This window comes from Oculina patagonica, chromosome 12 (assembly GCF_052425735.1).
Source record: "Oculina patagonica isolate OP01 chromosome 12, crgOcupat, whole genome shotgun sequence".
Lineage (NCBI taxonomy): Eukaryota > Metazoa > Cnidaria > Anthozoa > Scleractinia > Oculinidae > Oculina > Oculina patagonica.
In genome coordinates, this window is record NC_135769.1 from 11,946,480 (window position 1) to 11,960,640 (window position 14,161).

A 14,161-nucleotide genomic window follows, 5' to 3' on the forward strand; every position below is an offset into this window, starting at 1 on the left:
TAATTGCTGCTCAGCTACGAATTTTCATATGCATCTCTGTAGACCTACATGACCGCCGGTTTAACCAAAAAAGAATTCAGTCTGCATAGAAAGACTTCGTGTTTTGGGACTTGCAGACGTTTTTGTTTATACTAAAACTCCCCGGCATACTGTATTTCGTGGACTGGACTGGACTGGACTAGTAAAACGCGGACTAGTAAAACGCGGACTAGTAAAACGCGGACTAGTAAAACGCGGACTAGTAAAACGCGGACTTGTAAAACGCCTCTAGACACTTCCTTGGCCACAATCATCTTACGGCTCTCTTCAATACATAATGTCTCAAAAAAATAGTAACCTCAGAAAGAAGTCAGAAGCAAATAAGGTCGAAAGACCGAATTTGAACATATAACGGCAAATGTTCTAATGTCACGAACGTAGGAGTCGTGTAGGCCCGTCACCTTTATTTACCACATACTGCCCCCAAATTAAAACAGTACCCTCAGAAAGAAGTCAGAGGCAAATAAGGTCGAAAGACCGAATTTAAACATTTAACGGCAAATATTCTAATGTCGCGAACGTAGGAGTCGTGTAGGCCCGTCACCTTTATTTACCATTGACTGTTGATTTCTGGACGGGCCCCGTTCTACCTCGTGCGAGCAATACAAACGACTGCATTCAACAGACGTCAAGTAGTGGAAAGAAAGAAACACATGCACACAACTCATAGCATCAATCCCGTTGTTTTAGTAGGGGTTTGCAGAACGAACATGTGCTATACTGCAAAAACATCTCCACGCTAAAACAGACCATAGAGTGCTCAAAAAAGCTAGAAATATGCCGTCGAAGAAACACACAAAAGCTTCAAACACAAATTGTTTCGCTCGCTAAACCGTTTAGTTTTATCCGATTTACAAGCGCCTGTTTTACAAGTCCGCGTTCTACAAGTCCGTGCTTAACAAGCCCTCGTTTTACAAGTCCGCGTTTTACAAGTCCGCGTTTTACTAGTCCGCGTTTTACAAGTCCGCGTTTTACTAGTCCGCGTTTTACTAGTCCGCCTTTTACAAGTCCGCGTTTTACAAGTCCGCGTTTTACTAGTCCGCGTTTTACAAGTCCGCGTTTTACTAGTCCGCGTTATACTAGTCCGCGTTTTACAAGTCCGCGTTTTACTAGTCCGCGTTTTACTAGTCCAGTCCAGTCCTCGAAATACAGTATGCCAAAACTCCCCGCCCTCTAAAGATAAGTCCTTGACGGTTCTTGTCGTTTTTCGGTGCCTATTCATCTTCGGCATCTTTCTCATCCACCTCTCGTTCTGTCCTGTGTCTGTCATCACACGAAAGAAAAGCTGATTCTCAAAAAATCTGCCACAAAAGGAAATTGACAAAAACAATATGAAAACCATATATCGAAAGTTTCTTATTCTAAAATTTTATCATACGTCTTAATTCAGAGCTACAAAGAAGTTCCTCCTTTTGAGTTATTGATACTGTTCTTACAGTACCTCTTTCCACTAGCGAAATTTTACAAAATTCCTTCGCGGCGAAAAGGTAGCGCGAATCCAGAACAGACTCCAATCGAGAGTGGGTTAATTCTAGATTACTATTAATTAACTATTACAACATTCATTTTTAAAATAGTTTCCCAAGCCGACTAAGCTAACTAAACGTCGAGTGTATCTTTCAGTAAACAAAACATGCCGTTATGACGCCGGAAATCCAGCTCACGCATACTATACCCCGTGACTCACGCAAACCTCCGACTTACGTGCTACTACAGTCATTCCTTTCTAAACATTTTTTTTGACCACCACCGTACCTTTCTACCCAAAAAACTCATGAAACCGCCCGGTTTTAACCTGTTTTAACCTTTCAAAAATTAGAGCGTTCGAAACTAAATAAGATCCGTAATCACAAACAACATACAGCCGTTTACCAGCACTCTTTAAAACTCCTGAAACCCTTCAAAATCAGGCAAAATAAATCTTTGAAATAACCTTTATCAATGTTTCTTATTTTTTATTCAGTTCTATAAAATGCCTTTCATACACTACTGTCAAACAAAAATTTCAATTTCCTCAAGTTTCAAGACAAAAGAATAACAAATATTTCGTGCACAGTGTAATTTGATTAAGCCAATATTATCACGTCTAAAAATACTTCAAGCAATTCAGTGAAAACCCGTTTTTTTTTTCGTATCAACGAAAACCACTTTCGAATAATCAATACATGAAAATAACAATAAGATCAAAAGGAAGAAAGGAACCTTTCTAATTATTTGAAGACTTTCAAAGCCGTGATATTATGCATCCAATCCGCGATAAAATTTAATTACAACAAAATCCAAGTTCTCATTTTGAAGTCCATTTTTTTTCAGTTGATACCTTAATCCAACTTGTGAAAAATTCCATTCAAGTTCCTATTAATACTGTACATTCCCAATGTTTTGCTCAGGTCTTCAGAAGCGTCTTACTAACCAAATCTAAAATAATTCCAAAACATGCTGTACAAACATTCTACTCTTTGTGACAAACGACTTGACGACCAATTGTTCAGAAATGAAAATCGACACAGTTCTTGCTAAATAAAAAAAAAGTTTTACGGCGGAGTCAGGCTCAAAAAATATACCGCAAGATCACACCCCCATTCATAGTCAGAAACCAGTAAACCATCTAGTTTGCTAAAAAAAAAACACTGCGTGACATCAATGACGTTACCTTTTTCATTTACAAAAATAACTTTAACTTGTCAAAGTAAGTGCAATTTCACAATGGTGAATATCAGTACAGTATGGGGCCCAGTTCTCGGCCGGGTCCAGTTCTCGGCCACTTTGTGTTTAACGCGTTTTTTCACACTCCAGTTGAATTAAAAGAAAAAGGTATTTCCTTCAAACGATAGACTGATTCATGTGCTTTAAGTATCTTGAGTTTGATCGTTCAATTCGATATAGAAAGCTCACACGTCGAGTTTACGCGGAGGTAGGTGAATTTGCATTCCCGAAAAATTTGTTTGTTTACCGCTCCTTAAAATTCATGGATGTAGTTAAATTCGTATTTTATCCAAAAGCCCCCACCATACGAGCTAATTTTTGGCGTGTGAAACGTAGAATAATTCAGCTTTCTGCTTTAGTTAACTTTTCGTTGAACCGTTGTATTTTTTGGTCTTAATTTACTTCGAAATTTTTTCTTGCGACGTTTGCGTATTTGCCAGTTCTCGGCCACCCTGCTCGCTATCACAGCTTAGCGCTTGGTTTTTAATATAATTTCATCTGCTGCTGCCAGAATGAAAGAAATAAATGTTTTAAAACTAAAGTTCAATCTTATCTCTAAGTTTTGAGCTGACTCTTGTCTTGTCTATTATTTCTACAACACCTAAATCTTTCAAGACCTTTTCACTGCAAAATAAACCATCTAAATGCACGGGTCACACAATGCGGTTTTGCCAGAACCTGCACATAGGCAACTAGGCGCGTTAAAATCCTTCTTTTCTAAAGTAAAACAAAGCCTCATAAAAATAATTTGGGATCGATATAACATAAATAGGTTTACAGAGTGATTTTATGACTGTGAAAATTAATTGAGCATTTTTTTTACAGATAATTACGCACAAGCTTTTTAGTGGCCGAGAACTGGGCCCACAAATGGAGCTTTTATTTTTATTATTGCTCGGGCAAATTAATTTTTGACCGGTCGATAGCTTTACACCAAAAAGCTGAATAATGTAGCTAGCTCTGGGAGAAATTTCAAGTTCCTGCGGTTCTTCTGAGGTAAGAAATACAAGTTTACGTCAAAAGTGGCCGAGAACTGGGCCCCATACTGTACTTTGCCCATGGATGTAGTTAAATTCGTATTTTATCCAAAAGCCCCCACCATACGAGCTAATTTTTGGCATGTGAAACGTAGAATAATTCAGCTTTCTGCTTTAGTTAACTTTTCGTTGAACCGTTGTATTTTTTGGTCTTAATTTACTTCGAAATTTTTTCTTGCGACGTTTGCGTATTTGCCAGTTCTCGGCCACCCTGCTCGCTATCACAGCTTAGCGCTTGGTTTTTAATATAATTTCATCTGCTGCTGCCAGAATGAAAGAAATAAATGTTTTAAAAATAAATTTCAATCTTATCTCTAAGTTTTGAGCTGACTCTTGTCTTGTCTATTATTTCTACAACACCTAAATCTTTCAAGACCTTTTCACTGCAAAATAAACCATCTAAATGCACGGGTCACACAATGCGGTTTTGCCAGAACCTGCACATAGGCAACTAGGCGCGTTAAAATCCTTCTTTTCTAAAGTAAAACAAAGCCTCATAAAAATAATTTGGGATCGATATAACATAAATAGGTTTACAGAGTGATTTTTTGACTGTGAAAATTAATTGAGCATTTTTTTTACAGATAATTACGCACAAGCTTTTTAGTGGCCGAGAACTGGGCCCACAAATGGAGCTTTTATTTTTATTATTGCTCGGGCAAATTAATTTTTGACCGGTCGATAGCTTTACACCAAAAAGCAGAATAATGTAGCTAGCTCTGGGAGAAATTTCAAGTTCCTGCGGTTCTTCTGAGGTAAGAAATACAAGTTTACGTCAAAAGTGGCCGAGAACTGGGCCCCATACTGTACTTTGCCCCGTAAGCTTTTTTCTCTGTCCTTCCGCCGAAGCAAAAAAACACAACCTGATTACACATTAACCCAAAAGTCGACCAAGTGTGCCTGCAACGATTTCCTGTCAAAACTAAAATGAAAACCATTGCGGTATGCGTCACCCGTAGCGGTTTTGTAGCAACCCCAAGCTATCCCCGTCTTTTTGGCCGCGCCAGGAGACTACGCTCTAGGGCGACCAAAGGGTAAACTATAAATCGGCCACGCCCGATTAATAACGACTGGTAAAGGAAAAATAAAAGTTAAAATTGATGATGATGATGATGATGATGATGATGAAATAGCGTTAAAAAAAGATGTCTGATCTTTGGACTTTCTGAATGTTTCACGTGGCGTTTAAAATAATAAAAACAAAGAGAAAAGGTAGACTAAGAAAGCGCCGACAAAGACACGATACGGCAAGAAAGAAAAAAGAAGACATAAAAATTTGTATTTTATTTATTTCTATGTCTACTTGATTATTCTTGTTTTTCCTTTCTATTTACAACCACTTACACTTTTTATATTAACTTTTATGAGAAAGAAACGCAACAGTTCTAAAATGAAAAAAAAAAAACGTACTCCCTCGAACAATAATCCAGTTCGTCTTTACTCTTATTGCCCGCAAAGACAACCGTCTCTTGCCCTGTCAATTCAAAATGTTCACATCAGTTTGCTAAAACAGGTTTCATCACTTTTCTTTTCTTCTTTCTGCCCGCAGATAAAAACTTGTTAATACAATTTTGTTCCCTTCCCTTTGGGAGTAAATGATAAAAAAATTACCTGGGCTATTATTTAAGGAAATACGGTAGAACTGTTTCTTCTTTCTTCTCTTTCTCGTTTTTCCCTTACATTCTACTCTTTTAAAATTCTAGAATCTGTTACGAATGCTAGCTACAGAGTTAGAAACATGATTCCCTTAAATCTCTTAACTTCGTCAGTGATAGCTTTCCGTAACAAATAATTTAAAAACGGAATTAAAGGAAAGCGTCGTAGTTGCCGGCTTAAGAAATTTTTAGTTTCTTAAAATCAAAATCTTTCAAAATGTGAGACAGAAGACTTTAGTGAGTGTACTGACCGCTGACAGCAGTGTTCGTAGACAAAAGCCAGTATTTCTGCCCGCTAGTATGACTTACAACTTTCTCCTCCCTCCTCGCTTGATGCGTGGTGCGCGTGGAGTTATGGGAATGACAAAACGCGATGGCGCCTGAGGCGAGGGCAGGCTTTTGTCATGTTCTAATCCTTTTGTCAAAGGATTGCAACTTTATCTAAGCTCTAACTGCCTTGCTGACAAAATAAAGGACGGAAGTCCTCCTTGTAAACATTTTGGAGAGTGGGGAACCGCTTAAATGTTAAAGCCGAACACTGCAGTGGTCTGGCGATCCGATGGAGGCAAGGGCCTTTTGTGGAACTGTTTCTGAGAACTAGCTCCGTGACGCGGTAAAGATACCTCCATTTGAACCGAACTGCGCTTGAATCAAAATTTTCTACCACCTTGTCTAATCGTCGATTGGCAATGACATTTAAATGGCAAAGAAAAAACTTTCGATGGCATAAGCATTATAAGTCTACTTTCTTTCTCTCTTTTCTTTCAAGAAAATTTGCCACTAGAAATTTAAAACACGAAAACTTTCCACTATCATCAGTATAAGAAAAAGACATACAAAACTCACACAAGAACTTCGCCTAGACCTGTGTTATGATAAACCCTCGAAATCCACGCCGAGTCCAGCGTCTGCCTCAAGCATGTTCATAAACAAAGACATTGTTTCTTCGCTTTTGTTCCATTGGAGTCTCCATAGACTCGATCGCATTCTGCATTCCAATCAACTGCTCCAACAAATGCGCCTGCGATAACTGCTGCTGATTATCCACACTTGCACCACCCCCGTGAGAGCCCAGTCCCCCGACTGACGAGGTTTTTGAGCCACCAGGCGCGTTGGGTGAAATATCGTCCATATTTATCGTACTTACACCGCCCGACCCATCCATGTTTAACGAAAGGTCCTCATTTGATCTGCTATTCGTATTGGCTCTTATTCCGAATTGGGATTGGGATTGTCTGGAAATTGATGAATCAAGAATAAATAAAATTGTTATTTACCAAGCGGGAGGGCTGATAGCCTTTGGTAGCCGTACCCACCCCACCACACCCTTCCTGGAGGGAGAGGGAGGGAGGTAACGGGAGGGAGGTTCCCTCCCGTATTGCTAGGGCAACTGGGCATGGCTATGCTTGCAGGTCAAATTGGTATTTAAGTTAAATCCGTTTCCATGCTTTAACCTGAAGATACCAATTATACAATGACATAAAATAACTCAAATTCATCAAAAGGAAGTCCAACAGATTGTTATTTTCAAGTTTGAACAGACTGGAAACAGGTTTAACCTGAAAACCAATTTAACCTTTAACAGCTACATGTAGGTTAGAACGCAGTAAGGTCTGTGTACAAACGAGGCCAGCTGGAAGGCAACCTCTTATGGCAGAGAGGTGGCCCCTTACAGGAGATAGGTGACTCCTTAGCCTCTTATTGCCAGTGGCTCCTTACTTAAATGGAGGTTCAGGAGAGCCTCATGGAGAGTCTGTGATAATGGAGTAAGATTTTGACAAAGGATAGTGACATACTTGTCTTGTGTCTCCTTTTGCAAAATATCGATTCCTCCTAGATCTGTTTTTCGCGATTCTTAGCAACAATATGGCCCTTCCACAATGCCATTTAGATCGCTGTTGTTTCGAGCTATTAAAAGTGGGTAACGAAAGGAAACTAAAAAGTAGCGATATACTATGTTTTGGGACGATCATTGATTAGGTGCACTTTAAAATGAAGTGTTTTATAAAAAAATTATTTCATGCTGGAAATAATTGCTTCAATGGAGATTGCATCTGATTGCATGAGTTTCAAGCTTAATGCGTAAGGCCCAAGAAGTCTTGACTCAAAGAGCTGTTTCACATTACACAAAAAGGTTTAGGGGGGTCCGGGGGCATGCTCCCCCGGGGAAATTTTTTTATTTTACCTTCTTCTAAAATCACATGAAACTTACTCAAAACTGTCAAAAATAATAAAAGTTATCAATTTATACCAGTGAAAAACACCTGTTATTAAAGGTACAAATTCAATACCTATTGCAACTTACTAGTAATATAAAAGCACTATTGACGAAATGTTTGACTGTTGCCAAGGGCAAAAGACAATATGTAGTAAAGGCAAAGAGGTAAAGCAAACTCTAAATACAGACTTTGAAAAGAGAAGAGCTTATCACTGGCCATACTTGAATATTGACTTGAACCTTTTGTCAACACCATTGTTCTGACATCACGAGAAAGGGTGAACATCAGTTTCAAAATTTAGAACTTAATATAAAAATCATTTGAGACACTTGGTAGAGTTTTACGCTTAAAAAAGTCGTAGCCCTCCCCTAAATACAGTTTACAAAGTAATGGCCCTTCCCAAACTGGCGCTCAAAAAGTAGTGACCCTCCCCCCAAAAATAGTGGCCCTCCCCCCCCCCCCCCCAATAAATAATGACAGGTCCCTAACCAGGGCACTTTCCCTTTAAGTCGTCGTAATTCTCTTGTCCTGAGTGTACATATGATACGTCTAAGGCCCCGTCCACATTGACCCGGGTAAATTTGAAAACGGAGAAATTTGAAAACGCCGCGTAAAATTTTTTCCGTCCACATTAACCCGGGTAAATTTGAAAACGATACGCTTCATGGGTGATCATGAGCGTTTTTTTAAAGCTTAACGCAGTTTCAGTGTGGACGGTTGGCCTAACCGGAAAAAAAAGATGCGTTTTCAAATTTACCCGGGTCAGTAGGGGACGGGGCCTAACACTTGATGTAAAGTATCGACTTTATATGCAACTGTAAGATCTCTAACTCGACTACGAAGATTCACAACTTTCCCTAGCTCCCCACCGCAGCTTCTTTGGGGCCATTTCCTGCTTGGTTTATTTTGCATTTTCTCGCTGAAAGATCTTTGTAGTATAGGTACTACTTGTAGTGTAACCTTCAACCGAAGAATCAACAAGCCATGTGGTAAACCATGAGTAGTAGGGTTTATATGTTGCTATAGTTAGTTGGAGTAAGAAAAAACTTGTGAGGAAATAAAATGAGTTTCATCTATTGTAGGCGTCCAACTCGCTGAATTCTCGACACTGCCGCAGTCGATAGTGAAGGAAGCACGAGAAATTTCAACCGAGTTAACAAGACAGAAAGAGGTAATGATACATGAAAGGATTTGAAGACAGAGTTAACTGACGCTATCTTTTAGTTTGGGGAGGTACGGGGTGTTAAGTTACTAAATAGTACGAGTGTGTGTTTAGCAAGCAGTCAAAGTTTTGGGCATATATAGCTTACCAGTGATTATTTTAAATTTTTAGAGTTGTATATTATATTGTCTATACACAGCTAAACTCTATCCTTCGTGTCTCTTTAGACGAGTCAGCTGCTGTCAACAGAGGGTCGTCAACAAATAGCAGTGTTCAGACTGGCAACTAAGCTCCCCCAAGCTGGACGCAACTCGCGCCTTGACAAAGCTGGACTTCGTGCTTATTTATTGGGTCTTAAAAACCAGTTTGAACGAGAAACTGTTCTTGACGTTGAGGAATAGAAAGCCAAAGCCTAGTGAAAATATTTTTTACGAAAAGAGAAGCTGATGTTATGAACCTCAACCTCCAAACATTTGCCTTGATCTGATGAAACTAAGCCACAACGTACCTCCAATCTCGATTGATGACTTAATTACAAAACATAGATACCGTATTTTCTCGATTAAACGCCGGACCCCGATTAAACGCCGGCCTCATTTAAACGCCGGATCAAAACAGCTAATTTTTAAATGAACGCCGGGGGCGTTTGATCGAGGTCCCGGCGTTTGTTCGAGTTCCAGGCGTTGCCGTTTATTTACTTAAAACTTTGTATCCATAACATTTAGTACTTGTTCCCATGTTGTTTATATATTGTTTTGGTTCTGTTTGTCACAAATCTTGATTGCAACGTGCCGTATGCAATACTGTAACTCTTGGTAATAAACATCCTAGGAAACCCAGGGACAGTTTGTCGGGGCGGGACGAAGGGAAAAGTTGTTCCGTCTTGACAAACTGGCCCTAGGTATCGAAGGATGGGTGATAATAAATCAACTCAGTGAAAAATAACAGAAAGTTTCACTTCGTTAATAAACGCCGGGCCCCGAATAAACGCCGGCTTCAAATAAACGCCGGGTCCACCAGGCCAAGTTTGCAATAAACGCCGGGGCGTTTAATTGAGAAAATACGGTATGCACGTATTGGTCGAGTAGGAGGCCAGACGACCGAAAAACTATTTGGCATGGGCTCGAAATTGTACGTTCGATCCGTGCGTCTTAACGGAGAACCTAAACTTTTTCAGTATTGTCCCACAATTAGCAAGGAATTATTGATTGTTATAAAATAACATCAACATATAAAATACATAGCGAATATACATTTTTCATGCTATCCAGGATAAACCTGCTGCTTTATTAATCAGAAACATATTTTCGTTAGCCAATGTCAGTCTTTACTATTAAATCTGTTTACCTTATTTCTGGCCTAAAGCGGGGTTTTTTTCGTGTTTTATCAAATCCAAAAGAATTTTAGAAGACAGTTGTAATAACGCATCGATCTTATTCTTCAAACCAAAAACCCACTTTCAGACTCGAAAAGACACCGGCAAAGCCTTGCAGCCGGGATGCTTTTTATATATTTTTTATAAATGCCATCAAACACCCCTGTCAAATAATATCTACGGGCCGCTACATTTCATTGACTCCAAAGGCGCCTCACTTTTGATAAAAAGAAATCAAAGGCGGCTTTTGCATGCGTACGGTTTGCAATGCAAAGGCCGCCTTTGTCATAACCTGAGATCATGCCCTCCCTCCTTACTTACCACTGTGGGGAAGGAGGGCGTTCTTTTTCCCTCTCTCATTTTTGCAAGGGAAAAAAAAAACGCCTGATCGCAGGTTACCTTTGTCACCACTGTTAATAAAGAACAACAATGAATTCAGAAGCGCAAATTCAGTTTAAAATTATGTCTGTTCTTAGTCGGAGTAATGATTCTGCAAAATTGTAGACTAAAATTTTGATTGCAGTCAAATTCTCCTAAACTTTCCCTTGTGTTTGCACCAGGCTAGGTAGTCAAACACACTATTTACAGCGGTCTTACCCAAGCGAGTATAAGAGGTATCACCACCATGCATTCATTATCATTTCGATAGAAGACCCAGCAAGTCCAGTTTCGAAGTTTGCCAGCTCCGGTTTCACAAGGTTTTCAAGAACTTCAAGTTCATTAGACCGACCACATGGTGTTCAAGATATCGTCTCCTGATGCAAGACATGACCTACCAGCTAGAGGTAATTTCTTTCAATTTCACGTCTTACTTCTTTGCGCGCTTGTCTCGTAGCGGTCGCCCTCGTGGCATTTTGCTTTGGCCCGTTCTCCTGCCACTTATTCATAGTTGGCACATATTCAGTTTGGTGTCTTTTCTGTTTCGTTCGTTTTGTCCTCTGCCTAGTTTCACCTCAGTTTTCGGTTTTATTTTATTTGCCTTTTGGCGCACTTTCTATCTTCTGTTTTTGCAACATCCATAGCGTTAGTATTTTCGTACTTCCAGGCGCTCCTTGTACATTTGCTTTCTCCGTTTGCTTTTCGTTTACCTGCATTCATTGTTATTTTTTATTTTATTGTTATCGCGTCTGCATGCTTTTTCTATTCCTAGGCGTTTTTGTTGCATTCTCTCTAGTTTTGTGCTTTCCTGTATGTTATTTTGTTCTTTGCCTATGCGTGGTTTACCTATTTTACCGTGGCATCACATGCTTTATCGCTTCTTATCTCTTGGGAGTTGTTCAATTTTATATTTCTCATGGGATGTTTTACTATCTATTGCCTCATTTAGCGATGTTTATATCATGTATTTTCCGGCTTTAGATGTTTGTATTATTTTGCCTTATGGCCGATGTTTATTTCATGTACTTTCTGACGTAAAATGTTTTGTAATTATTTGCTTCGTGACCGATGTTTATTTCGTGTATTTTCCGGCATGAGATGTTTGTTATATTTTACCTCATGGTCGATGTTTATTTCATGTATTTTCCGGCATGGGATGTTTGTGATATTTTGTCTCATGACCGATGTTTATTTCATGTATTTTCCGGCATGAGATGTTTGTGATATTTTGCCTCATTGCCGATGTTTATTTCATGTATTTTCCGGCATGAGATGTTTGTGATACTTTGCCGCATTGCCGATGTTTATTTCATGTATTTTCTGGCATGAGATGTTTGTGATATTTTGCCTCATTGCCGATGTTTATTTCATGTATTTTCCGGCATGAGATGTTTGTGATATTTTGCCTCATTGCCGATGTTTATTTCATGTATTTTCTGGCATGAGATGTTTGTGATATTTTGCCTCATTGCCGATGTTTATTTCATGTATTTTCCGGCATGAGATGTTTGTGATATTTTGATTCATTGCCGATGTTTATTTCATGTATTTTCCGGCATGAGGTGTTTGTGATATTTTGCCTCATTGCCGATGTTTATTTCATGTATTTTCCGGCATGAGATGTTTGTGATATTTTGCCTCATTGCCGATGTTTATTTCGTGTATTTTCCGGCATGAGATGTTGGTTATATTTTTCCTCATGGGCGATGTTTATTTGTTTAGTTTAGACTTTGTTATTTTCTCGCTGCTTGACCGATGTATGTTTATGTACTTTTAAGTTTTATAGCCCGCTACCTTGTGCAGGCGTCTGTTTGGTATATTTCGGCTTTGAAATTTAGCCTGTTATCGTCTCATGCACAAATTTATTTTATAACTTTCTTGCTCTGTATCTCCTGTTATATTACTTATTGCTGCCTGTCCTTGGCCTACGTATTTTTAACTCGTGTTACTTGTTCGCTCGTGGCCATTATCCTTTAGATTTTATATTCTCGTCATATGTTTTTATTCCTCTGCCTCACCCCCTCATATTTTGGGTTTGTTGTTCATTTTGTCTCGCGGTCAGTTTTGTTTCATCTATTTGCGCATCTATCTTTGTTATTCATATTTTTCCTCGCGATCATGCCTTTTATATTTGATAATTGTAGCACTTGCAATTGTCTGTGTATTATGTCACTTTTGTTTGCATGGTATTGTTCCTAACGTTTACCATGCATGGAAATATTTTTTTTAGCCCCGTTGCATGTTCGTACGCTATTTCTCTTTATTATCACGTTTTACTCTGTTCTTGCGTTTGTACATGTTCTGCGCATTCGATTCCTACAAAGAGTACGCGCAAATCACGATCGCTTTTCAAAGGTAACTCAACACACTTCAGGATGTCTCGGGCCCTTCTGGTAAAGGATTCACGAGATTTCAACGCATAATCTGTTTCTATTGTGGCATTACAAGGAGTAGATGTTTTCGTTAACTCCCGCCAGCGCTATCTACCAATTGCTACACGCCATTTTCTTCACGCGGACGTGGCATTAATAAGTAACTCCTTTTTTAAAATTAAATCTTCGTATTATTACATCTATTTTTATTAAAATTTTTGTCCTACCCTAACGGTGTCATTGTATTCTTTTCGATCCTTCTCTTTGTTTTTTCCCTTTCTCCCTTTCTCCCTGCGCTCTAGGATGACAGTTTTGAAAGGGATTCTAATTCCCTCTCGGATTACTGAGGCTCAAAACTGTCATCCCTTGAGCCATCTTTTCTCTTGCTTTTTGTTTTTTCATCCTTTCCTCGCGCCTTCTGTTTTAGCGCTTTTATATTGCCCTATGTGTTCCGCAATGGGAGGTCACTCCATATTATATTTATTTTGACCCAAAAGTGCTATTCGGTATGTTGGGTAACGTCTGAAAGTTCTCGTGTCTAGATGGCTCAAGGGATGACAGTGGATATCCTGCCTATCTCTATCTATCCTACCATGACTCTACCATGCTCTTGCCGACGTTTCTATAATTTCCTTTCGGAATCCGGCTGCGTTCACTGGCGCAGTATCTACCGCCGCCTTTCTGTTTGCGAGCAGATTTTCAAAGTTGTGCAGCTAGGATGAAATTATTCCTAAGATTCTTCGTTGGCTATATTTGAAACATGCAAGAATTCTTTGAACCTTTTTAAAGCCAATACTAAGAGGGAAAATTTTGATTTCGCGCGCCCTCTGGTATTAGCCCGGTTTATCTCGGATACCCAGTATCATATCTTGTCTCGTGTCTCTCCTTCACACGACATGTGCTTAGCTCAGCGTCTGTCTGAGTAATACATGTTCTTTCCCTTGCATTTCTGGGTGCTCTTCTATCCGCTAATAATATTTTTATCGTGGTTAAATAAAGTTATTATTATTTATTATTATTATTATTATTATTATTATTATTATTATTATTATTATTATTATTATTATTATTATTATTATTATTATTATTTCAACACCCTTACGTTCCAACGCTTGTGACGAAGTTATATGTGATCGTTGTCCTGTAGGTCAACGCGTTCCTCATGTGAATGACAACGAAACGTCCTCTGTTGTCGCTATGCTTTGGAGGCTCTTCATT

General features: G+C 39.1%; 4 protein-coding genes across 4 annotated transcripts in view; 2 read left to right on the forward strand and 2 right to left on the reverse strand.

The window, feature by feature from the left end:
- Positions 1-10,296, forward strand: part of LOC144633415 (uncharacterized) — a 39,320-nt gene extending 29,024 nt beyond the window's left edge. The window contains exon 4 of the mRNA XM_078492293.1: positions 9,046-10,296. The gene's annotated coding sequence lies outside the window, so the exon portion shown is untranslated. The remainder of the gene's footprint in view (positions 1-9,045) is intronic.
- The window catches only part of LOC144631613 (E3 ubiquitin-protein ligase TRIM45-like), a 187,151-nt gene that overhangs the window by 68,632 nt on the left and 104,358 nt on the right, over positions 1-14,161 (reverse strand). The window lies entirely within an intron of this gene.
- Positions 5,044-14,161, reverse strand: part of LOC144631614 (protein cycle-like) — a 59,623-nt gene continuing 50,505 nt past the window's right edge. The window contains exon 11 of the mRNA XM_078490095.1: positions 5,044-6,672. Within this exon, the coding sequence (XP_078346221.1) occupies positions 6,351-6,672 (322 nt within the window). The 3' untranslated portion in view covers positions 5,044-6,350. The remainder of the gene's footprint in view (positions 6,673-14,161) is intronic.
- The window catches only part of LOC144631625 (uncharacterized), a 28,401-nt gene continuing 24,940 nt past the window's right edge, over positions 10,701-14,161 (forward strand). The window contains exon 1 of the mRNA XM_078490106.1: positions 10,701-10,978. Within this exon, the coding sequence (XP_078346232.1) occupies positions 10,927-10,978 (52 nt within the window). The 5' untranslated portion in view covers positions 10,701-10,926. The remainder of the gene's footprint in view (positions 10,979-14,161) is intronic.